The 20,357-nt window shown below is 33.5% G+C and overlaps 4 protein-coding genes and 1 long non-coding RNA gene across 10 annotated transcripts; 1 reads left to right on the top strand and 4 right to left on the bottom strand.

The window, feature by feature from the left end:
* Positions 1 to 483: 483 nt before the first annotated feature.
* LOC110625174 (protein ENHANCED PSEUDOMONAS SUSCEPTIBILITY 1) lies at positions 484 to 2,311 on the top strand. The gene has a single exon (XM_021770725.2). The coding sequence runs from the start codon at positions 525 to 527 to the stop codon at positions 2,148 to 2,150; it is 1,626 nt and encodes a 541-aa protein (XP_021626417.1). The 5' UTR covers positions 484 to 524; the 3' UTR covers positions 2,151 to 2,311.
* Positions 2,312 to 4,189: 1,878 nt separating this feature from the next.
* Positions 4,190 to 8,188, bottom strand: LOC110623979 (26S proteasome non-ATPase regulatory subunit 7 homolog A). The gene is made up of 10 exons (XM_021769015.2): positions 7,824 to 8,188; positions 7,476 to 7,568; positions 7,313 to 7,394; positions 7,040 to 7,136; positions 6,761 to 6,836; positions 6,553 to 6,611; positions 6,348 to 6,470; positions 5,427 to 5,484; positions 5,240 to 5,325; positions 4,190 to 4,503 (listed from the first exon to the last, which is right to left on the bottom strand). The coding sequence occupies exons 1-10, from the start codon at positions 8,008 to 8,010 to the stop codon at positions 4,432 to 4,434; spliced, it is 933 nt and encodes a 310-aa protein (XP_021624707.1). The 5' UTR covers positions 8,011 to 8,188; the 3' UTR covers positions 4,190 to 4,431.
* Positions 8,189 to 8,927: 739 nt separating this feature from the next.
* LOC110623981 (WUSCHEL-related homeobox 5) lies at positions 8,928 to 9,896 on the bottom strand. The gene is made up of 2 exons (XM_021769018.2): positions 9,402 to 9,896; positions 8,928 to 9,307 (listed from the first exon to the last, which is right to left on the bottom strand). The coding sequence occupies exons 1-2, from the start codon at positions 9,892 to 9,894 to the stop codon at positions 9,105 to 9,107; spliced, it is 696 nt and encodes a 231-aa protein (XP_021624710.1). The 5' UTR covers positions 9,895 to 9,896; the 3' UTR covers positions 8,928 to 9,104.
* A 2,374-nt stretch (positions 9,897 to 12,270) lies between these two features.
* LOC110623982 lies at positions 12,271 to 16,644 on the bottom strand. Of its 6 annotated transcripts, XR_002489376.2 has the most exons (6): positions 16,317 to 16,642; positions 15,254 to 15,315; positions 15,082 to 15,168; positions 13,460 to 14,802; positions 13,274 to 13,386; positions 12,271 to 12,999 (listed from the first exon to the last, which is right to left on the bottom strand). It is a non-coding gene; the product is annotated as an uncharacterized LOC110623982 (long non-coding RNA). The 6 variants fall into 6 exon arrangements; XR_002489378.2 differs by having other exon boundaries at positions 12,271 to 12,804; positions 12,936 to 12,999; positions 15,082 to 16,644; XR_002489373.2 differs by having other exon boundaries at positions 15,254 to 16,643.
* Positions 16,645 to 18,236: 1,592 nt separating this feature from the next.
* LOC110623980 (probable aquaporin PIP1-2) lies at positions 18,237 to 19,866 on the bottom strand. Its single transcript, XM_021769016.1, has 4 exons — positions 19,440 to 19,866; positions 19,038 to 19,336; positions 18,800 to 18,940; positions 18,237 to 18,697 (listed from the first exon to the last, which is right to left on the bottom strand). The coding sequence occupies exons 1-4, from the start codon at positions 19,771 to 19,773 to the stop codon at positions 18,608 to 18,610; spliced, it is 864 nt and encodes a 287-aa protein (XP_021624708.1). The 5' UTR covers positions 19,774 to 19,866; the 3' UTR covers positions 18,237 to 18,607.
* Between the last annotated feature and the right edge of the window lie 491 nt (positions 19,867 to 20,357).

The raw sequence follows: 20,357 nt of genomic DNA, 5'->3' as shown, positions 1-20,357 counted from the left end.
AAATCATGAAACAGAATCTCATTATCTTACAAAAAAATCTCACATCAGATTCAAAAATCTAGTGCCCAATTTTTTTGTTTTTAAGATTTATATATATAATTAAATACATATGTCAACAAGTCAAATTATAAAATATATTTTTCATAATTAAATATTTGAAAGATTAACAAAAATTAATAATTAAATAAATACAAATTTAAAATTTTTTAATTAAGTTACCCGAAAAAAAGGGTTAAATTTACACCCATGTATTGTAAGAAATTTCTCAAATGAAAAGCATTCTTCCATCTTTAATAGCATTGAAGGACAATCTGGTCATAAACATCTAGCACTTAAACACAGAAACTCAGTGTAACGTTTGGCAACTGGATTTTGCAGGAGAAAGATACACCTGTAATATTTATTATTAAAATCCCATCAATAATTAATTAATTAATAAATAAAATAAAATAAAAACAAAATCAAAACCTCTTGTGTCTTGACCTCACTAATTTAAATGACAAAAGCTAATATAGAAAATCCCAATGTTCCAAGTTCATGAACCCAATCCAATGACCCTTCCCTATAAATACCCATATCCACTTCTTCTTCCATGCATCCTCTCTTCTTACTTGCCAATTTCTCATACAGTCAGTCAAGCAAGCAAGCCAAAGCCAGACATTCAAAGAAGGAAAATGCCGCCATCTCCGTCGTCTCTTACTCTTGTCTCCAAATGCACTGTCTTCCCTGATCAGAAATCCGCCATGGAAGACCTCAAGCTTTCTGTTTCTGACCTCCCTATGCTCTCTTGCCATTATATTCAAAAGGGTGGTCTCTTCACTCGTCCTCCTATTCCAATTGATTCCCTTGTTTCCCTTCTTAAGAATTCTCTTTCTCAAACACTTTCTTGTTTCCCTCCTCTCGCTGGTCGCTTGAGAACCGACTCCAATGGCTACGTATACATAACCTGCAATGATGCTGGGGTTGATTTTTTGCACGCCAGCGCTACCCATCTCTCCATTCGCGATATTCTTTCTCCTGTTCATGTCCCGGAGTGTGTCAAGAGCTTCTTTGCTTTTGATCGGACGGTTAGTTATGATGGACATTACAAGCCAATCTTGGCTGTTCAGGTGACTGAGCTAGCTGACGGAGTTTTCATTGGCTGTGCCTTGAACCACTCTGTCACTGATGGAACTTCTTTCTGGAACTTCTTTAACACTTTCGCTGAGCTTTCAAGAGGAATCAAGAAAATCTCGCGGCGGCTGCAGCCTGATTTTTCGAGAAACTCGGTGCTGATTTCCCCGGAGGTGCTTCAAGTCCCCGAGGGTGGACCGAAGGTGACGTTTAATGAAAACGAGCCATTGAGTGAAAGAATCTTTAGCTTTAGCAGAGAATCCATTTTGAAGCTAAAAGCCAGAGCTAACAACAGGAAATGGATTGAAAATTCAGGCATTGACGCTGTGGAATTAATGGGTAAACAAAGTAACGATCCTTATCATCATCAAATCAATGAAAAATCGACGATGACTGCAATTCTTGAAAACTGGTTCAAGAATGCCGTTTCGAAACCTCAAGAAATGGAGTCCAGCAACAGTTCTTCAGCGTCGGTGGAGATTTCTTCTTTTCAATCTCTGTGCGCGCTGCTGTGGAAGGCTGTGACGCGGGCGAGGAAGCTGAGCCCAACTAAAACGACAACGTTCAGAATGGCGGTGAATTGCCGGCACCGGTTGAACCCGAAACTGGATCCACTTTATTTCGGAAACGCAATTCAAAGCATTCCGACGTACGCAACAGCCGGCGACGTGTTGTCTCAAGATCTGCGATGGTGCGCCGAACAATTAAATAAGAACGTTATGGCTCACAAAGACACAATGGTGCGTCGTTTCGTGGAGAATTGGGAGGAAAATCCAAAGTGTTTCCCGCTGGGGAACTTTGATGGCGCATCAATGACAATGGGTAGCTCACCTAGATTTCCAATGTATGATAATGATTTTGGGTGGGGCCGACCTTTGGCCGTTAGGAGTGGTGCGGCCAACAAGTTTGACGGCAAGATCTCTGCCTTCCCAGGGCGGGAAGGCGGCGGAAGCGTTGATCTGGAGGTGGTTTTGGCGCCTGAAACAATGGCTGAGATCGAGTCTGATTATGAATTCATGCAATATGTATCTAACTGAGCTGATGCTGAATCAACGGTGATGATGATGTTTTCTTGTTGGGGCTTTTTTCTAGGGTGAGGACAATACCAGGGACGTCTTCATCTTTTTGTAATTTTGTGACATATTTTTTCTTGTAATTTTGTTGCTTATTCTAATATTTCGCAAATTGGTATTTTTTTTATGTCTGAATTTCTTTTTTTTTTAATTTTTATTGATTTTAATGAAATTTACCCCAAAAAAAGCTTATATCATATTTATTAATAAATCAAATTAATTATTAAAAAATATTTAATTTAATTATTGGATGGATGTATATAATAGTTGATGAGTATCCTAGTAATTATGGAGACTGTTTTTATGGTAATATAAATTAATAGTGAGTGGACAAATGGACCACTCAGCACAAATATAGCAAAACGTAACGGCAGACACAGAAAATAATGTAAGAAGAAAACAAAAAGGAGGCAAAGTAACATATGAACGTTTTAAATATAGTTCATGGCTGGTTGCATGTAATAAAAACTCCTTCCTCTTAGGGTATAGGGTTGGAGGTGAAAGTCAAAATATTAGTATTTTCAAATTGAAAAAATAATTAATTCATTCGTTACATAATTTTTATTTATTTTTTATTATTTTAAAATTATTATTTATTTTTTAAATTATAATAATATAAAAATTAATTATTATAATTTTATTTCTTAAAAAAACTGCTTACCATTTGATTTGTGGACCACTTTATTATTTTAATATTTAGGATAAATATATTAATTTTTCTTGTGATCTAATTGCATTTGTAGGATTTATAAGGATTATTTTTTTATTAACTAATTTGGTTGGATTTCGGATTAGGTATCAATTATTGAAATATTTAGGTATATATGAAAAAATAAGTATTTTTGAAATTAATTGAAAAATAGTTTAATCAATTAATGAAATATTAATTAAACGACCCACTTGTGTAATAAAAAAAGAAAATCAATGCAACCCAATAAGCATATAATTTTGTCATGCACAAACTAATTAAATCCATTTGTGAAAGTGACTAAAGTAACCTTATCACTTTGAGACTGTGGGCCACATGCTCAACTAGCATATCCCTATCTCAAGTATTGGAGAAAGTCTTTATCTATAAATATTAATGATCTTCAAGCATTATCTTTGATACATAATAATTCATGTAAATATGAAAACTTAGAATAACCTCATAAATAAAGCCAATTAGATTAATATTGTAGTAAATTTCATGGACAGTATGATAATTAATGAATTTCCTTTTTGTCAGATAATTATTTAGAAAATATCTAAATAATTTGGTATGATGTTGTTAGGGGTGAGCAGTATTAGGTTCAAATCGAAAAAATCGATCGAACTGAACTAATTTAAAAATTTAATTCGATTTTTTTATATATTTTGGTTCAGTTCGATTTTTAATTTCAAAAATTTCGATTATTTCAGTTCAGTTCGATTTTAATTAGAAAAAAATCAAAAAAACCGAACCAAATCAATTTGTGATAATAATATGTTTTTTCAATTATATAGAGAAATTAAATCGATTAAAATATTTTAATTAAATTTTAAAATATTACAAATAAAGTGTAAAAAATAAAAAAAATTATTAAAAATCGAAACCGATCAAATCAAACCGAATCAAAACCGAATCAGACCGGTTTGGTTCGATTCGATTTCTGACCAAAATCAATTCGATTTGATTTTCATAAACACTAAAATTTCGTTTTTTGGTTTATTCAGTTCAATTCGATTTAAAACCGAACCGACCGTATGCTCACCCTAGATGTTGCTAACTTTTCTACAATTTTGAGACTTGGGAGGAGTTTTGCTAATAAGTTGGGAGAGAACTATGGATTAATTGCCTGGATGGATAAGAGTGAAGAACTGCGGCATCTGAACCATTCATCGATGTTTATGGGGTGAAATCCCCCATCAGTTGACGGTCCAGATTGCAGAGTCACCTTGTAGATCGAAGGAAATGCAATTCTTTATATAGAATAGGATGAAGAGTACCTATCTCATAAGACAAAATTATATGGAAATTCTGATGCCAAAGAATGAGTTTGCATTTACCCTTGACATAGCATTTTGCAAATATCCATTAGGACAACAACTTTAATCAATCACAAGAAACGCAAATTGGGGGAATGTTTTACACTAAACCCTCATCCTTCCACTTGTCTTTTTAAGAAAACACAAGATTCTCCATGGCTGGAAGGACAGGAGAGAGAGAGAGAGAGAGAGAGTATGCAACCACAGAGAAAACTGAGGGCCAACAAAATCTCCATCTCTAGCTGCCAGCAGCTGCAGGTACAGCAACCGTCTTCGTGTCTTCTGCTTTCTCATGCTCTTTGTTAAGCATCTGAAATCAGATAACAAATTCATAATGTCTTCATTTTGTCCAGGAACAATCAATTGTATGGCTAATGCTCAACATAACGCATATAACACTGGATCCACAAGAAGTCACAGACAAACATGCTTAACAAATCAGACCCAACTAAAATAGCTGAAGAGCAAGCCAGATAAGCTAGAGCAAAATAAAGGCATGCATCAAGTTTGCCAGCATTATGAAATCATGACGGGTCTTAATAGTAAAGATAATTATTAATATCTCTTTGCTCGGCAGAGAAGCTTTTTCAAAGTGAAGAACAGATGCTTTGAGACAAGGAATTTATGCCCTGAACAATAATCTACAGAGATTTGTAGGTGCATCGATCCTTGGGAGACTGGAAAGGGGGGTAGAGACTGTTAAAGATATAACAGTTAAGGCGGAAGACAATGAAAGCTACATTTGTCCATTATGAAGCTCTCCAGAGTCCAGAATATAACCAGGATCTACTAGCACCTGATGTTTTAGCATTTATCAGACCATTTCAACTAAACCATTATTGTGTCACGTGGAACAATCATAAAATCATAATAACAGAATGAAAATTTCATGCAGGCTTGAACTTTAGAAAAACCTGAAAGAAGCAACTTATGATAGCAATGTTTGGACCACTATCTATTATTGATTGGACCAGGATAAAGATACTTTAAAAGCTAGACAGAATTTGAATAACTACTCCGATGAGTATTAATAAAAATGTACTCACCTTGTTGTTGATCAAGTTATGGAGAGCAATTACACTTCGGATAAGGGAAGAAAGATAGATAACCAACATCATATCATTGGTTTTCACTGCACATGTTGGAAATATATAAATAATCTAACAAAAAAAAAGAAGAAAAATAAAGATAATAAAGAAGGTAGAAGTTATAAACACTTTTAAATTTCCATACCAGCAAAAGCCTTGATTAAATCAGCTACATTTAGATTTGGGAGTAGATTGAATACGTCCTACAACATGTAAAGAACAAAAAAGTCAAAGGGAGATGATAACTCTTCACAATTATAAAAGAAGAATCGAGGTAAGCATAATATGAAGGTTGACAAACACTTGGGAGGAAAGATGGTCTTAAAGATGGGCTCAAGCTCATAATGCGTTTGCTTTGGTTACACAAATAATTGTTCCGATGAAACCTTCTCTTTTCCCGGAGATTAGACGTTGATATACGATCCAAACAAAATAGAATGGGAGGTAGATAGTAGATAACTAAGTTGACGACAATATTTCTTCAGAAAAAAATTGTTTATTTAAATTTTAATATTGTATGATTTGCAATTTACAAAGCATAAGAACAATGAAGCATGTACTATCTTGCAAGCCCATGCTTAAAAACAAGTCCATTGACATCAGCCATTCGAAATTCAAATCTGAACAGACCAACCAAGCAACGACTGTAGAAGATAAATGTGGAAACAGTCAAAGCCAAAGAAAATTCCCAAAATTCTGGATGAATCAACATCAACTTGTAAGAGTACAAAGTCCATAATTTTGGAAGCTTGTTTCAAATCTAATAATCCTCTTTTCTGCAATGCAGAGATAGAGAGGAGAATCTTGACATTTGAGTTTCTGTAATAGTGATCAAGCAAAGAAAAGACTCCATCAATTCAAAGCGAACTCCAAAAGCCTCAGTGAAAACATCAAACACAATTTCAGATTCCTCACTAGAGTTAGAATGAAAGTCTTAAATTTTGCTTCCTTTTTTCAGTTGAGATTGAACCGACACCTTTATGCATAACATGTGTTTATGAGTGTGCAGTGCGCACAGGAAAAATAGGCCAGAAAATAGGAAAATTTAGAAGATTCATAATAAAACCTGTAAATGGTACAGAATCTCATGGTTTAGCGGCAGCTTTCCATCAATGACAAGGTCAAGATAACCACGTATTTCTCGAAGTCGAGCATCCAATCCTTTCAAAGCAGTAAGTTTCCCAGACACCTGCATAGACAAACTGAAAACTCAGTTCCTTCTTCTATAGTGATAGAGAGGAGAAAAACCTGAGAATAATCAGAAGCAAAACCTCAGTTGCAAGGGTGCTAATTGTAGTGTCCTTCACATCCCTTAACAAGTGTTCCACACCTGTAAAATTGGAACAATAAACAATCAAACCAGACACAAAATAGCAAGTTGATCCGGCAAAAGGAATTCACTTTTATGCATGCAATAGAAACCTATTTAGAATAAACAATATTTTACAAACAAGAAAATACTGGCTTCAAAAGGCGTACCAATTTCCTCAACTTCATGAGCAGCAATTTCTGATGGCACATGCACAAACACCTTCTGGCTTTTCTGGGTGGCATTCTGTAACCATACATAACCATCAGCTAAACATACCATCATTTAACCTTTAAGCATACATGATACATGGAGGCAGCATTACAATAAAGACCAGCTACAGAATCCATTTAACCTGCCTCTAGTCTACATATAACTATAGGCCACTCATATAACATGACAAAACAATTAGATAATTTTGGCTTTCATTTCAGAACTGATATCCTTACCTCTTTCACCTCTTCAACTGCGCAATAAGCTTTCGTGGGTATTCCCAGCTCTACTGGTTGAACATCTATTATGACCAAGACAGGATTTGGAACATAACTGTAATATCAGATAAAAACTTATTAATAACACAGAAAACTAAGGCAAACCTGAGAAGAAAAGATCAACGAAAGGTTCAATTATTTTGCGAAGCAGCAGATAGTCCAAGTCAAAGGTAGTTTATTTCAATCAAAAAACAGAAGAAAGAACTTAGCAATAACAGGTGATGATCTTACTCAGTAAATAGTCCATGAATATCCAGGTCATTTTCCCTAAGTTTTGGACCTGTGCTGTACCAACCCACCACATGCTCCTTGGCTGGAAAAGCAAATTATCTTAATAGTATCAAAATCTCCAGAAAGAAGAAGGCATTATAAGCAATAGTGTCCGAGACAGTACCATTTATTCTTTTGAACATAGAAAACATTGACTCATGGTAATTGTGGTCAAGAAACCATATGCTTGGGTCCTTATCTTCTTCTTCAAATGGCACTGAGGAATAACAATTCAAACATCATATGAGCTTTCAAACAAAGCATTTGGTCTAGAACCCAAAGGGGAAAGAAATCACATCCTAGTTTGAACAGCAAGATCATCACCATCAATATCTAACATTAACAAAACCCAATTCCTCTATTCACCTATAATGATCTATAACATATAATAATCTATAACACGAATATATTGAAGGATCACAAGCAAAATAGATCTAGAAATTGAACAGAGAGAAGGGAGAAAGAACTGGACCTGCATAGCTGTTGGTGACGTCGACGGTGCCTTTGAAAGAAGAACCAAGCAAGACACCAACGACGCGTTTACGAGTGTCCTTAGCGACTCTGCTGTAGTTATCGACAATACTCAGAAGAACCAGTGGGTGCACTATTACCTTCTCTATAGGTCTCGCGGATATTTGCTGCGTCTTTATCACATCCATTTCTACTTCTCGCTCGCTGATTCAGCTTCCCAAATTCAAGGTTTCAATACCCTTTTTCCTTCTCCTTCCAATTCTTTGGATTTCTGGTTCTGGGTTTTAGAGATCGGTTGCTTCTTCCCTAGGAAATCTTGATTTTATATGTGATTTTCAGCTTCCAGCTTTCGCTTTTTTGCTTGCTTCTCTTCTGCGATTCGGCTGTTGTTCGTTTGTGATTGCTTGGCCCAAGCTTTGATGATTTGGGCTTTATATGGATCCGAATTTAGGACCGGTCCAGCATGTTTGGGCCGAAGTTAAAGCCCATTATTCACCATTCAACATTGGGCCCTATGGGCCTGATTAGAAAATTTTGTTCTGTGAACTAAGATGAAATTGCAATGGAGGGAAGCTTTTCTTTTTGTCATGGTTTGTTTGAATGGAATAATTTGTAATTGGTTTTTTATTATTTTTTTAATATGATTTTATTTTATTATTTTTAATTTTTAAATAAATTTAAAATAATAATAAAAAGCTAAAACCACACATGCTTTATTCAAGAGCTAAGCATGTTTATGAAGTTAAAAGACTAGAGAATTAATTAGTAAGATGTTAGGCATTCCACCATTATGTGTTGGATTTGCTTTTTCTTTCTTGACTAAGGACTGAGAAGGGATCAAAAACATGGATTTTAAAGATGGAAGCAAACCCTAGGCATCAAAAACAATGTAAAATAAACATATTTATTTAATTTTATAAGCATTTCAAGAAGACATTTCTCATAAGAACAAGTGAAAAATTCCAATTTCCAAGCACTTATAGTCATAGAAATCCAAAAAATTCCAACAGAGTAAACACAGAGAGATAAAACAATGTCTTTATGAACATGCAGATAGGAATGTTCAAGCTTTTCTAATATTTTAAAATAAAAATCAATGGTTTTAATTGCTTAATTCTGAAATCGTCTTTAAAATTAAGTTCTCGAATTCAAAGAAAAATATAAAACAACAATTAAACAATCAAGATTAACCCTAGCTGAAACATACTTATATCTTACAATTCCTTCATGATAACCCTAGCTAAAACATTCTTCCTACCCATTAACTCCAAGATCTCTTGTTTTACAGAAAGCTTAATCGCAGATCCAATGGTGGATGATCCATTTCTGCACCAAACCTGTAGGAAAAAGATGTGGGTTCTTTGCATTCATTTTCTTGAAATCTAAGCTTCTCTGATTCTCCTTCATTGAATGAGTTTAATGGGAAAAGTTGCAGTGTTTCAATCACTCTTTCTGGCACAGAAACATTACTTATCTCAGAAAAATCTGCAGAAAAAGATTATGAAAAAAGGGTTTAGAACTTCTGTTATCACTTTTCTCAGCAGAAAGAAAAGAAAAGAAAAGAAAAGAAAGCTGTTACATCTTGCAGAAGCTGCTGAAAGACTATCATCTCTACGAATGATGATCTCCTTCTCATCTACAGAAACCCTACGCCGCTTCTGTCTTTCTCTAGCTTTATGATTTTGAAACCAGTAAAATACGTTCTTGCTCTCGATCTTGCCGTAGAAACTAAGCTGAGAGGAGATTTTCTGGATCTGATCAGTGCTCGGAGTTCGAAGTCCGGACTTGAACAACTCAGTCAGAACTTTAACTTGTTCAGAAGTAGGGTTCCAACGCCCACACTTTGTTCCGGAACCGCAATTATTACCATCATCACTACTTGCACGAATACCATTTCGTGCTTTTGCTTTTGTACAACAAAAGCTTGATGTTCTCTCTGCCATAATATCTCTCAACTCAAAAATGTTAATAACTTTGATGTCTGTAGAAGTCTCTAAACTTTCTTTCTGAGCTTCTGAACTCAAAAGATAAGGACTCGTGTGCATATATATAATAGAATACAAGCCCCTCATTTTCTCTCGCATTTCTCTATTTTTTTTTCATGAAAATCTACGGCAATCGGAGGTTAGAACTTGAAATTTCTCATATTTACTCGAATATACTTAAATTTCTTTTAAAATTTAATTTTATTGTATCATAAGCTATTCTACATAAAGTACTCCAAGCTTTATTTTAGATTTTGATAGACTACACAAAATTTCAAATTTTAAGTGTAATTTTGGGATTATGGTTCAATAATAGACTTGGCTATAATAAGGCCAAAGCAAATAAGACAGTGAATAATCCAAGATTTGATTTTTAAACAAGGGTTTACCATAGTGAACAACAAGGGAATAGTTCAAAATTTTTTATAGAATATTATTTCAATGGTTAATTAAGAAGATTGATACAAGTGAAAAGTCAAAGTTAATGTTGTCTGATTAGAGTTGGAGGGTTGTGATCTGAAAGAAGAGACAAAGATATACTGAAGTTAGTTGACTGTTTGATAGAGAGATGAGCCATGAAATGAAGTTGGGTAATAATAAAAGCTTCTTTTAAGGACATGGGTACAGAAACTACAAGACAATAAAGCCACCAATTTGAGATTTGGGAGAGACAACTTATGACCAGCAAAAAGGGAAGAAGCTTTGTGTTTTCTTTCGTAATATGGCTTCTCTGTCTTAGCCAACTATATGTCCTTTTTTATATTTTAGTCGTCTGTTTTTTTCTAAAAATTAAAAAAAAATAAATTTACTCATAAACAATACAGCAGAATAAAAATATTATATTTTATTTTTAATAAATAATTGAAATAAAGTATTGGGTTTTTGGTCCCCTCTTGACCTTTAAATGTATTCTTATATGATAATTTAGTGGATTTTATTTCATGGAAAAATAGCAAAAAAATGAATTTAACACCATAGAATTAGAAATTTATATTTACACTCAAATATTTATAATTTATTAATATATTTTTTAATTAATTACCTTTTTTTTCATTCTGGTTTTCTGTTGCAAAAGGGAAATAGGGGTGGTGGTGGAAGTTCCACCTCAGAAATGCAGCCACTTCCTTAATTCAATTCCCGAGGATGTTCCACCCACTATTTTACATGAATTTGTCTCTTACCACTTTGGCTCTATGTTGTTTCTAACTCCTAGGTTTTTTTTTTTTTTAAATTACTTGAACAATCTCTGCTTGTCTTCTTTTGTTTATTTACCCTAATCCCTCAATTATTTGAAAACTACTACTGCTATTACCACTTTCTCTTGTACAAATCTTTCCTTTCTTGACTTGCAATTCATTAACAAGAAAGGTTATCATTCTTTAAAGATTTAATGAAAGGCAAAAAATATATTCTTCCTTTTATTTTATTTATATATATATATTAAAAAAATTATTTAAATATTATTGAAAAAAATAGTTTAAAAAATATTTTATTATTTTAATGTTTCTATAACGAAATTGTGCCATACTCGGCCACTGTACACACCCCAGATTTTTTTTTTTTAGTTATTTTTTGTGGTTTTCCACCAATTATTGTTCTAAATCTTAATTTGTTAATGTAAAATATAAAATGGGAAGATGGCCAAACGCAGCCCGGAGATGGTGGGAGAAAGAACCAATCATGGAAGACCACCAAGAACGGAAAACATTCTGCAGGTTGAGAATGAGAGGCTTTCTTCTCCCATGCAAATCTCACTGCAACAAATTGTGGGACCTGTTTCTCTAGTGGACATCATTTCTGGGGAGCAGCTTGCTTAATTTCTAAGGTCTGGATGTCCCCATTACAGTGATAATTTATTTATAATATATAATATATATATATATATAAGTATCATTGTGCCATTGCTATTTATGTTTTTTTATATAATGAATTAGATAATAATTGTTAGTAAAATATATTATCATAAATAAAAGGCATATGTCATAAATTAAAATTATTAAAATATGTTAAACTCTTTTGATATAACTATAAACTCATCATATTATATATTGGGGTGAGAATATTCAATTTAAAATTAAAAAATCAATTGAATTAAATTAATTTAAAATTTTAATTTATTTTTATTTATTTTTAATAAAAAAATTAATAAAATCAAATCAAACTGATTAATTACAATAGTATATTATTTCTTATAATATAGAGATATTACATCATAATTAATGTTAAAATACTTCAATTAAATTTAAAATACTACAAATAAGATAAAAAATATAAAACAACCATTAAAAAGTCTGATCGATCAACCAAATTAAATTGAATCGAATCAAACCAATTTAATTCAAATTGATTTTTACTTAAAATTGATTCAATTTAATTTTATAAATACTAAAATTTTGATTTTCAATGTATTTAAACTGAACGGATGGAATATTTAGTCATATACATTACATATATTCTCTTCCACATTATCCAAATAGCATAAGCAAATGACATTGAAAACGTTTAACAATTCTGTCACATTTTCTTTACATAATATGAAATTATATTATTTTCTTTCTGAAAATGAACATATCTAACAATTACCATTTAATATAGAATTTTGATATTGTACAAGGTTGGAATCTACTGGTTGAGGCAGAATAGTTTATGAGAGGGGACAGTTGCCTTGCTCCACTAGTTTTTTTTTTTTTTTTTCTGCTAAAGATGAGATATTTATTAGATAGAAAGAAGCCCAATACATGAAGAGGGTAGAACCCAAGATACAAGGCCGAGCAAATCCAACATATAAAAAAGCTAAGCCCAATACAGAGAGGCCCAAACCTACTAACAACAAATTCTAGGGCTAGTAAACGGGTCCAACCAACCCGGAAAAGGACCCGCATAACATGAAGGAAACTCTAGGTTGCAAACTACCTGCCTTGGATGACCACCAGCTCTAAGTAGAAGGAGCAACTGATAATGAGAGGCTGATTACTCAAGCTGGGCTTTGTTCGGCAACTATTAAAACAATTAGTATTGTCGAATAAGACATGATGCAATACAAATGGTCAAAACATTCAACATTATAATTGTTTTGACCCATCAATCCAAAAAATGCATAAAAGAAATCAGAGGATCAGAGGACTTACCATTCAACATTCAACGTTAGCCGTGTCCTCGTGAGCTTGATAAATATAGGAAGAGCAGATGGTCCTGTAGGAACCAAGAGAAAGTAAAAGCCAGAAAAGATAAAAAGCCCACGGTCAGATAAAAAGCCACTGATGTCAAAGTAACCACAAAGCTACAGAAAGAAATTCAAGAATATGATTGAATCAGATCAACCTAAACATCGAATGATAAGTCCAACAATTTTCTACACTATGAAGATATCCATTAAGATCTACGGTTAATAAAATGGTATAGAGTTCGCTACTGATATAATCAATTTATAAACTTCACACCAGGTGATCTGAGAGCGATACATCACCTGAAGACCGTCGTTCACAAGCTTATCAAAGGTTGATGGCAAAAGTTTGGGAAGGAAGCAACAGTTTCTGATATAAGCCGGCCTATGCTACTATATGATGCAGCAAGCCCTTCCTGAGAAAAACAATCACATTATGCCATATGGCAAAAAAGTAACCAATTAGATGAGACTGACAATTTTACTCACCGCACAACATCATCAACATATCTGAAGACATTGTCATTTAGCGCTAGTAACTGCTGCATTGAGGCTTCCATTACTTCTAAATCACTTGGGATTTTGTCAACCATTGTTGTCATAAGGACATCAACTACAATTATGGACAAAAAGGGCGGCCAAATCATATTGCATGAGACACTCTGACTCAGTACAATCTTATTAATACCACACTAAAAAATCTCGGCTTAACCAACATACAAGCGTACAAAACTCCAAAAATCTAAAAGAGGATATGAAAATAATACTGAAGAAAAGGAAATGAGATGTAAAATATATGGAGCACACCAAATCTAGTTTGCTCACACAAGAATAGGTCACCTTGAGATGGATATGAAGTGGAGATATCTGAATTTAATATTTAGTTTAAATTACTTGAATGAGGTTGTGGTCGATGGGATCCAAAATGGATGAAACTTGTTTTACGAAGAATCAAAAATCTATCAAAAGGATTCATTTTAAATTTTTACATGTACAATTGACAAGACATTAAATTCACATCATTAGTTTCAAGTTATCTATCCAAATGTAACTTGATCTTATCAACTGCAAATCCAGTAACTGTTGCACCAGAATAATATCTCAACGTTAAGCAAGATAAATGTTTCTTACTAAAAAGCAACAAAGTCAAGAATAGTGACTAATTTTTCTTTTCAATTAACAAAAAGAGCCTGCCGCATGCCACCTAGGGAAAGGAAAAATAACAAGATAAACAGTCACTTTAATTTCACAGAGGCCATTATCAACTAGGCCTGCAGATGTAGTTTTCATAATTTTGAAGGCACTATCTGAAACAAAGTTCTACAAGGATTACCAACATCAATCCTTACCACAACTATAAATTATATTCTTACCACCTATAAAAGGAAAAAGTAATCACACAAGAAAGTAGAGGTGGGGGGAAAACAATCAAGACTGTATCGGATAGCTCTCAGATACCGCATGAAAAAACCAATCCAGGATTGCTCTAAATTCATCATGAAACAATCCAGGATTGACTTGCTTTAAATTGTAAAAGGACAAAGATTAGTAAAGATCCTATTAGAACAATGAAGTTTTCAGAATATACGTACATCCAACTTGCTCATCTTCAACCATTCAAAGATCGACAGGAATTTCTTGAAATTGTAAAGCAAGCTGATGGTCTCCGAGAAACAAATTAACAGAAACATAGGCTTTAATAGTACCCGCTCCATTCCTGAATCCAGCATCCACCGTTAGATGAATAGGATTGGGAACTTCTCTAGAATAGAATTCATGAATCAATGCACTTCCACCAGTGACTCGTAACACAGTGGAATACCTGGACATAACTACAAAAACAGAATGTCCATACAAAATTACTTCCCTTAACATATAATTCAAAGAATTTCAGATTTTATGGAAGATGCAAAGCCATTTAGCTCGGTGGCTTCATAGAGGTATTTTCTAACCTCCTCAAGCGCACAGATTCAAACAAAACATATTACAGCAAAATTGAATAAACCAATATATATTTCATTACTATACTAAACAGACAACCAGAACCTTCTATTGCAGTTTATTAAAAATGAATATAGAAGCCAAAAAAAATATAACAAAATGAAACTTACCATCCAACAATAACTTCCTTTGGATTCACTTTTTGGTGAGACAACAACGTATTATGATGGTAATCAATACCCAGAGCAACCTGCAGCCTTTACAAAGGGAACATATAATTTAACGACCGCATAATTGAAAATTAAGTGAAAGAGGGGAAGAAAACGTTAGGAGAAACTCAACCTCAAATGAGCTCCAATCTTTTTCAAAGTGTCAAATCAAATGTAAGTGGATTCCACAGGTAACTGAAAAATCAGTAGTTTAAAGTTTCCCTTTTCTTTTTCATTATCCAAATGCTAAAAAATGAACTCAAGCTTTCCACACACTACTCCAACTTTCACTCTATGTAAGGAACAATGATAGTAGCAGTTTATTAGTGAGACAGTTGACAATTACAGAAGTTAATTACAATTGCTGTACATTATATACAGAAATGGATTAATGGAATTGATTAAAAGATATAACCATGAGCTAGTTTGTGAATTAGAAAATCTTAGAAAAGCTTCTACAATCCTCTATCTTTAATTTATTTTTTTTCACTCAAAACTGCTATTTTTATTTCCCTTTCCTTCTCTTTCTCAAACATTCTCAGCTGACAAACAATCTCAATTATCCAGAGAAGAATAAGAAAGCTTCAATAAGAAATAAGCAAAAAGATCTGGAGGGAATATCAGTTTGAAGTGGTTACAAGGGGTTGTTAGTTAGTTATTTGTTACAGAACAGCCAGAATTTTTCAGTCAATATATAGAGTGGTGTCATTTAGGATGTTAATCAGTTGTGAAAAATGATGAGACTCTCTTCTCTTTTCTAGATCCTTCTTCTCTCTCTGAATTCTCCCTTATTTTCTCAATCAACAAACACTAGTTGCAGATATCCACAGCAACACTCCCATTAGTTTAGTCCATCCATGACTGCATTCAGCGAGACTTTAACAAAATTCCTTAAATAGGAAATCTTTTCACTGCTTACTAAACTAGCAACTCTTACAGTTTCCTGCTAAGCATGTAACACCACTGTGGTTTCAATCGTTAATCTGACTCTCTAAACTAATGTTGAACAAGTACAAGCAATGACGGAAACTCCCCGGGAAACACAAATTACAACTCCATTTCAATATTACAATAGTCGTGTTTTCAATTAGAAAATCATCATAAGAAGTTCACTTTAACCATTGCGCATAAAAATTTGAGTAAAAATTTCATAAATCGCCAGAATAATAAATTCTCAGTAACGAAGGACTGCAGACCAGGTCGGAGGATTCATTTTGAGGGACGGCGTAAGAATTACGAATGTCGACGGTGCCATCGGGTAGGACGGAGCCGAGAAGCGCGCCTCACATAGCTATCGCAAATGTTGAAGATCAACAAAGAGTGCACCTTCGCCGACAGGCTTGACGATGATGATGCTGGCACGACTTCAGGGCAGTGCGCTCGCTCGCAACCACTCTCCGATCTCTATCGAGCTGGAAGATTGATCATTGGCAAAAATTTAAATAAACTCCACAACTTTCTATTACTTGTCAAATAAGCCCAAATAGCATTGTAATAACAATTAGATTGAATCCATTAAAAAAGAAAAATACAATTGGATCGAAAGAACACAAATAGCATTATTCATTTATTTTGAATTAAACGTTAAGTTAATTTAATTATTTACTGTCTTAACAGAATAATTAGTTTACGTATTAGTTCCACTATTTAATATATATCTCTTAGTATTTTATATAATATTTTAAATTATGATTTTTTCCAATTTTTTCTATTTAATATTTTAGATTCTAGAATAAATGTTTAACACTTTAGATTTTAAAATAAATGTTTTGGAAAATTTAATAGCTTGAGTTGGTATGAATCTGATTCGATTAACTTTTTATGCTTTATTAATAAAAAAATATTTGATTAAAAAAATTATTAATTTATCATAACATAAATATGCAAAGGCCACATAATATCAAATTTAATTTCACAACTTTCTTTAAATTACAAAGAAAATTTTTAAATAAATTTGATGATTTCGGATTTTGATGTTGGAACTAAAATCGAATTTATGAAAAAGAAAATATGTCCAAAATCTAAGTAGAATTCACTGAGTAGGCTAAACTATCAATGCCTAGTCCGTGATTAAAGCAGTTCGGACTGGCCTAAAACTTGAATTCATCCGGAGAGTCTAGTACATGTAATGTGACGAAAAGTAGAAGAGCATATATCTACGTCACAGTCCTACCAACATGCACGCCGAAAGAAAATTAAATGACCACCTGACGAAAAGAAATAAGTAAGTACGTTCATACGTATAAATTTACTTGATAAAAATAAATGTAATTGAGCGGTTATGCATCAAGATGAATTAAAAATATATATATAAAAGGGTGAATACATGCCTCACTAAATTTACACACACTTATAAATACTATTTCCTTTAGATTTCATAGGAATCATGTATTATTTTATAAAAATTTATTTAATTTTTTTTTATAAAATAAATTTTATTAAATGGAAGGTAAGCATGTCAGACGAAAGAAAGGAGGACTGAAAATGAAGAAGACAGGACGAACGAAGAAGAGGCCAAAGATGATGAAAAAGACATATAACAAAAGAAGAAGAGAACCGAAAGTGAGGAAGAAGGCAAGACATTTTTCATTTTGGTTGGATTTGATTTTGAGTTTTAACTTGTTGTTTTAATTAAATAGAACAAGATTTTTGTTTAATTAGTTATTTTTATTTTAGTTAAAAAATTTATGAATTTAAGTATTTAAATATAAAAATTATTTTTATTATATTTATTTTCATTAAATATTTATAATATAAACTTAAACTAAAAGTTGTAGTTTATTTTATTTGTCTAAAAAATAATCCTAAAAACTAAAATAGGACGATTCAGATGGTATTGAGTATCGGTTCGAACCATAAAACGTACAATTACTCTTTTTTTGAACCAGCAGGGCGCCCATGTAAATCCAAAGGCTGTGATGAACTGGAAATTAAAGTATATTATTATCTAGATTACTTGCAATGCCAAACCTTATCTCTAAGCTAGGGATTAGAAACAAAGAAATTCAATATTCTTAGAGGAGGGAAAGGACAAAATGGAAGGAAACAGGACCTTACCATCAAGGGATACCGAATCCCACACCTCACACAAACATTAATAATTATAGAGATAGAGGTGGAAAAAATGGCAAGTTGGCACTTGTCTATTATTTTACTTTTAGAGCATGACCTACGAAAGTAGGTTTTTGGTCGGTGACAAAGACAACGACATCGCAGAAATGGAATCACAACCATACACATAATTACAATCATACGAATACACACAGCCAGATGGGCCCACCTTGCAACCCATGACCCCACCTTGCTTCCCTTCCAAAAATGAAAAAAGATAGGATCTTGACAAGGACAACATGATTCTATTATTACATGGTGCTCATATAGATACAGGTACACAGTAAATCAAACAGAGAGAAAAGCTAACAAACTGAGCTTCAGCTTGAGCTTGAGCTTGATCTTGATCTTGAAACATATGCATCAATCATGATGATCACTTCTTGAAAGGCATGGCTCTGATCACAACTTGGTGGTACAGAGCTGCAAGTGCTGCTCCAATAAATGGACCCACCCAGAAAATCCACTGAACATGCACAAGAAAGCAAACCCAATTGCAGAAGTCAATAATGGGCAGTGCACTAGTAAGAATTTAGTAAATAAAGTGGTGAGAAATTTGATGACTTACATGATCATCCCAGCCTTTGTCATTGTTGAAGATGATTGCTGCACCGAGACTACGAGCTGGGTTGATACCAGTTCCTGTAATTGGGATAGTTGCCAAGTGCACCAAGAACACAGCGAAGCCAATTGGCAAAGGTGCCAAAATCTGACCATAAATTTCAACAATCATCAGATTCTTTCTTTACAATTTATCATAGAGACACTGAATTGCAGAAGAAATCAAAGAGCGAGAGGCAACTTACCGGAACATGGGAGTCTCTGGCATTACGTTTGGCATCAGTGGCGGAGAAGACAGTGTAGACAAGAACAAAAGTGCCAACAATTTCAGCACCGAGCCCGTCGCCTTTGGTGTAACCTGGGTTCACACTATTGGCACCACCGCCCAACAAAGTATACTGTTTACGCCCTTCAAATCCTTTCACTACACCAGCACCACATATGGCTCCAAGACACTGCATCACCATGTAGTACAAAGCCCTTGTCAAGGACAGTTTCCTTGCCAAAAACAGCCCAAATGTCACCGCCGGATTTATGTGACCTCCTGCACACCACCACCACCATAATTTCTAGCTATTAGTTTCAGGAATGAAATCAATAAAAAAGAAAAATTCAAGTTTAGATATGTTTTAGGACAATATGCGAACCTGAAATGCCAGCAGTACAGTAGACAAGAGCGAAGATCATCCCACCAAAGGCCCAAGCGATCCCTTGAATCCCCACGGTCGAACACTTGGTGGGTGCCTTAACCACACCCATAACAGTTAAAACAGAAATGTATAAGAACAAGAAAGTGGCTATGAATTCTGCAATTCCAGCCCTGTAAAAGGACCAAGAAGTGAGCTCCGATGGCTCGAACAGCGGCGCTGGTGGTGGCTCAGTGTAGTCCTTGTCATCTTGGGTCTGAGCCGCCGTACCGATGGGCTGCGTCTCCCTGTACTTGTTAGCTCCCAATCTAACATCTTCTTCCTTGCCCTCCATTGCTGTTTAGCTACAAAGAAAAATGCCAAGATACTGAAAGTTGATAATCAGAGGCTTGCTAGGGACCGTTTGATTTTGATCAGTGGAGAGTGTGGTGATGTGTTTTATAGGGGAAAAGGTGGGGCCTAGTTAACGTATTTATTGAAATTTTAAGTTATTTTATGACCGACCAAACATTTCCATTCTTGAGTTTTTTATCTATAATTTAAATATTTTCATATTAATTTATGTGCATAAAAAATGTTTTTATATTCTCTTTACGTTAAATATTGGCTTATTTTTCATTTTTAGTTATTTTAAATTATATATAATTTATGATTAGCTGTAAATTTTAGTTTTGAAAATAAGATTAGTTGATGAATATTAATAAATTAATATAAAGTTTATTAATTTTATAACATCAATTACTTTTTTAGTTTATGTAAAAAAACTCTCTATCTTGTACTGATTTAATTAATTATTTTATATTAATTTAATATATTTAAAATGTTTGTGTGTTTTTATAATTTAATTATTATTAGAAAAAATAATTTTTTCAAAAGAAAAAAAGTCAATTAAACTAAGTTGATTGAATTTTATGATTT

Source organism: Manihot esculenta, chromosome 10 (genome assembly GCF_001659605.2).
Source record: "Manihot esculenta cultivar AM560-2 chromosome 10, M.esculenta_v8, whole genome shotgun sequence".
Lineage (NCBI taxonomy): Eukaryota > Viridiplantae > Streptophyta > Magnoliopsida > Malpighiales > Euphorbiaceae > Manihot > Manihot esculenta.
This window is presented reverse-complemented; position numbering and strand designations above follow the sequence as displayed.

Coding starts and splice junctions, on each gene's coding strand:
- LOC110623980 (XM_021769016.1), bottom strand. CDS start 19,773: ATGGAGGGCAAGGAAGAAGATGTTAGATTGGGAGCTAACAAGTACAGG. Junction 19,337..19,439: donor CTGTACTGCTGGCATTTCAG/GTTCGCATATTG, acceptor GGTGGTGTGCAG/GAGGTCACATAAATCCGGCG. Junction 18,941..19,037: donor CCAGAGACTCCCATGTTCCG/GTAAGTTGCCTC, acceptor ATTTATGGTCAG/ATTTTGGCACCTTTGCCAAT.
- LOC110623979 (XM_021769015.2), bottom strand. CDS start 8,010: ATGGATGTGATAAAGACGCAGCAAATATCCGCGAGACCTATAGAGAAG. Junction 7,137..7,312: donor ATTCATGGACTATTTACTGA/GTAAGATCATCA, acceptor CTGATATTACAG/TTATGTTCCAAATCCTGTCT. Junction 5,485..6,347: donor AGATTCTGTACCATTTACAG/GTTTTATTATGA, acceptor TACATGTTGTAG/GACGTATTCAATCTACTCCC.
- LOC110623981 (XM_021769018.2), bottom strand. CDS start 9,894: ATGAGGGGCTTGTATTCTATTATATATATGCACACGAGTCCTTATCTT. Junction 9,308..9,401: donor TTCAGCAGCTTCTGCAAGAT/GTAACAGCTTTC, acceptor CTTTTTCTGCAG/ATTTTTCTGAGATAAGTAAT.
- LOC110625174 (XM_021770725.2), top strand. CDS start 525: ATGTTCCAAGTTCATGAACCCAATCCAATGACCCTTCCCTATAAATAC.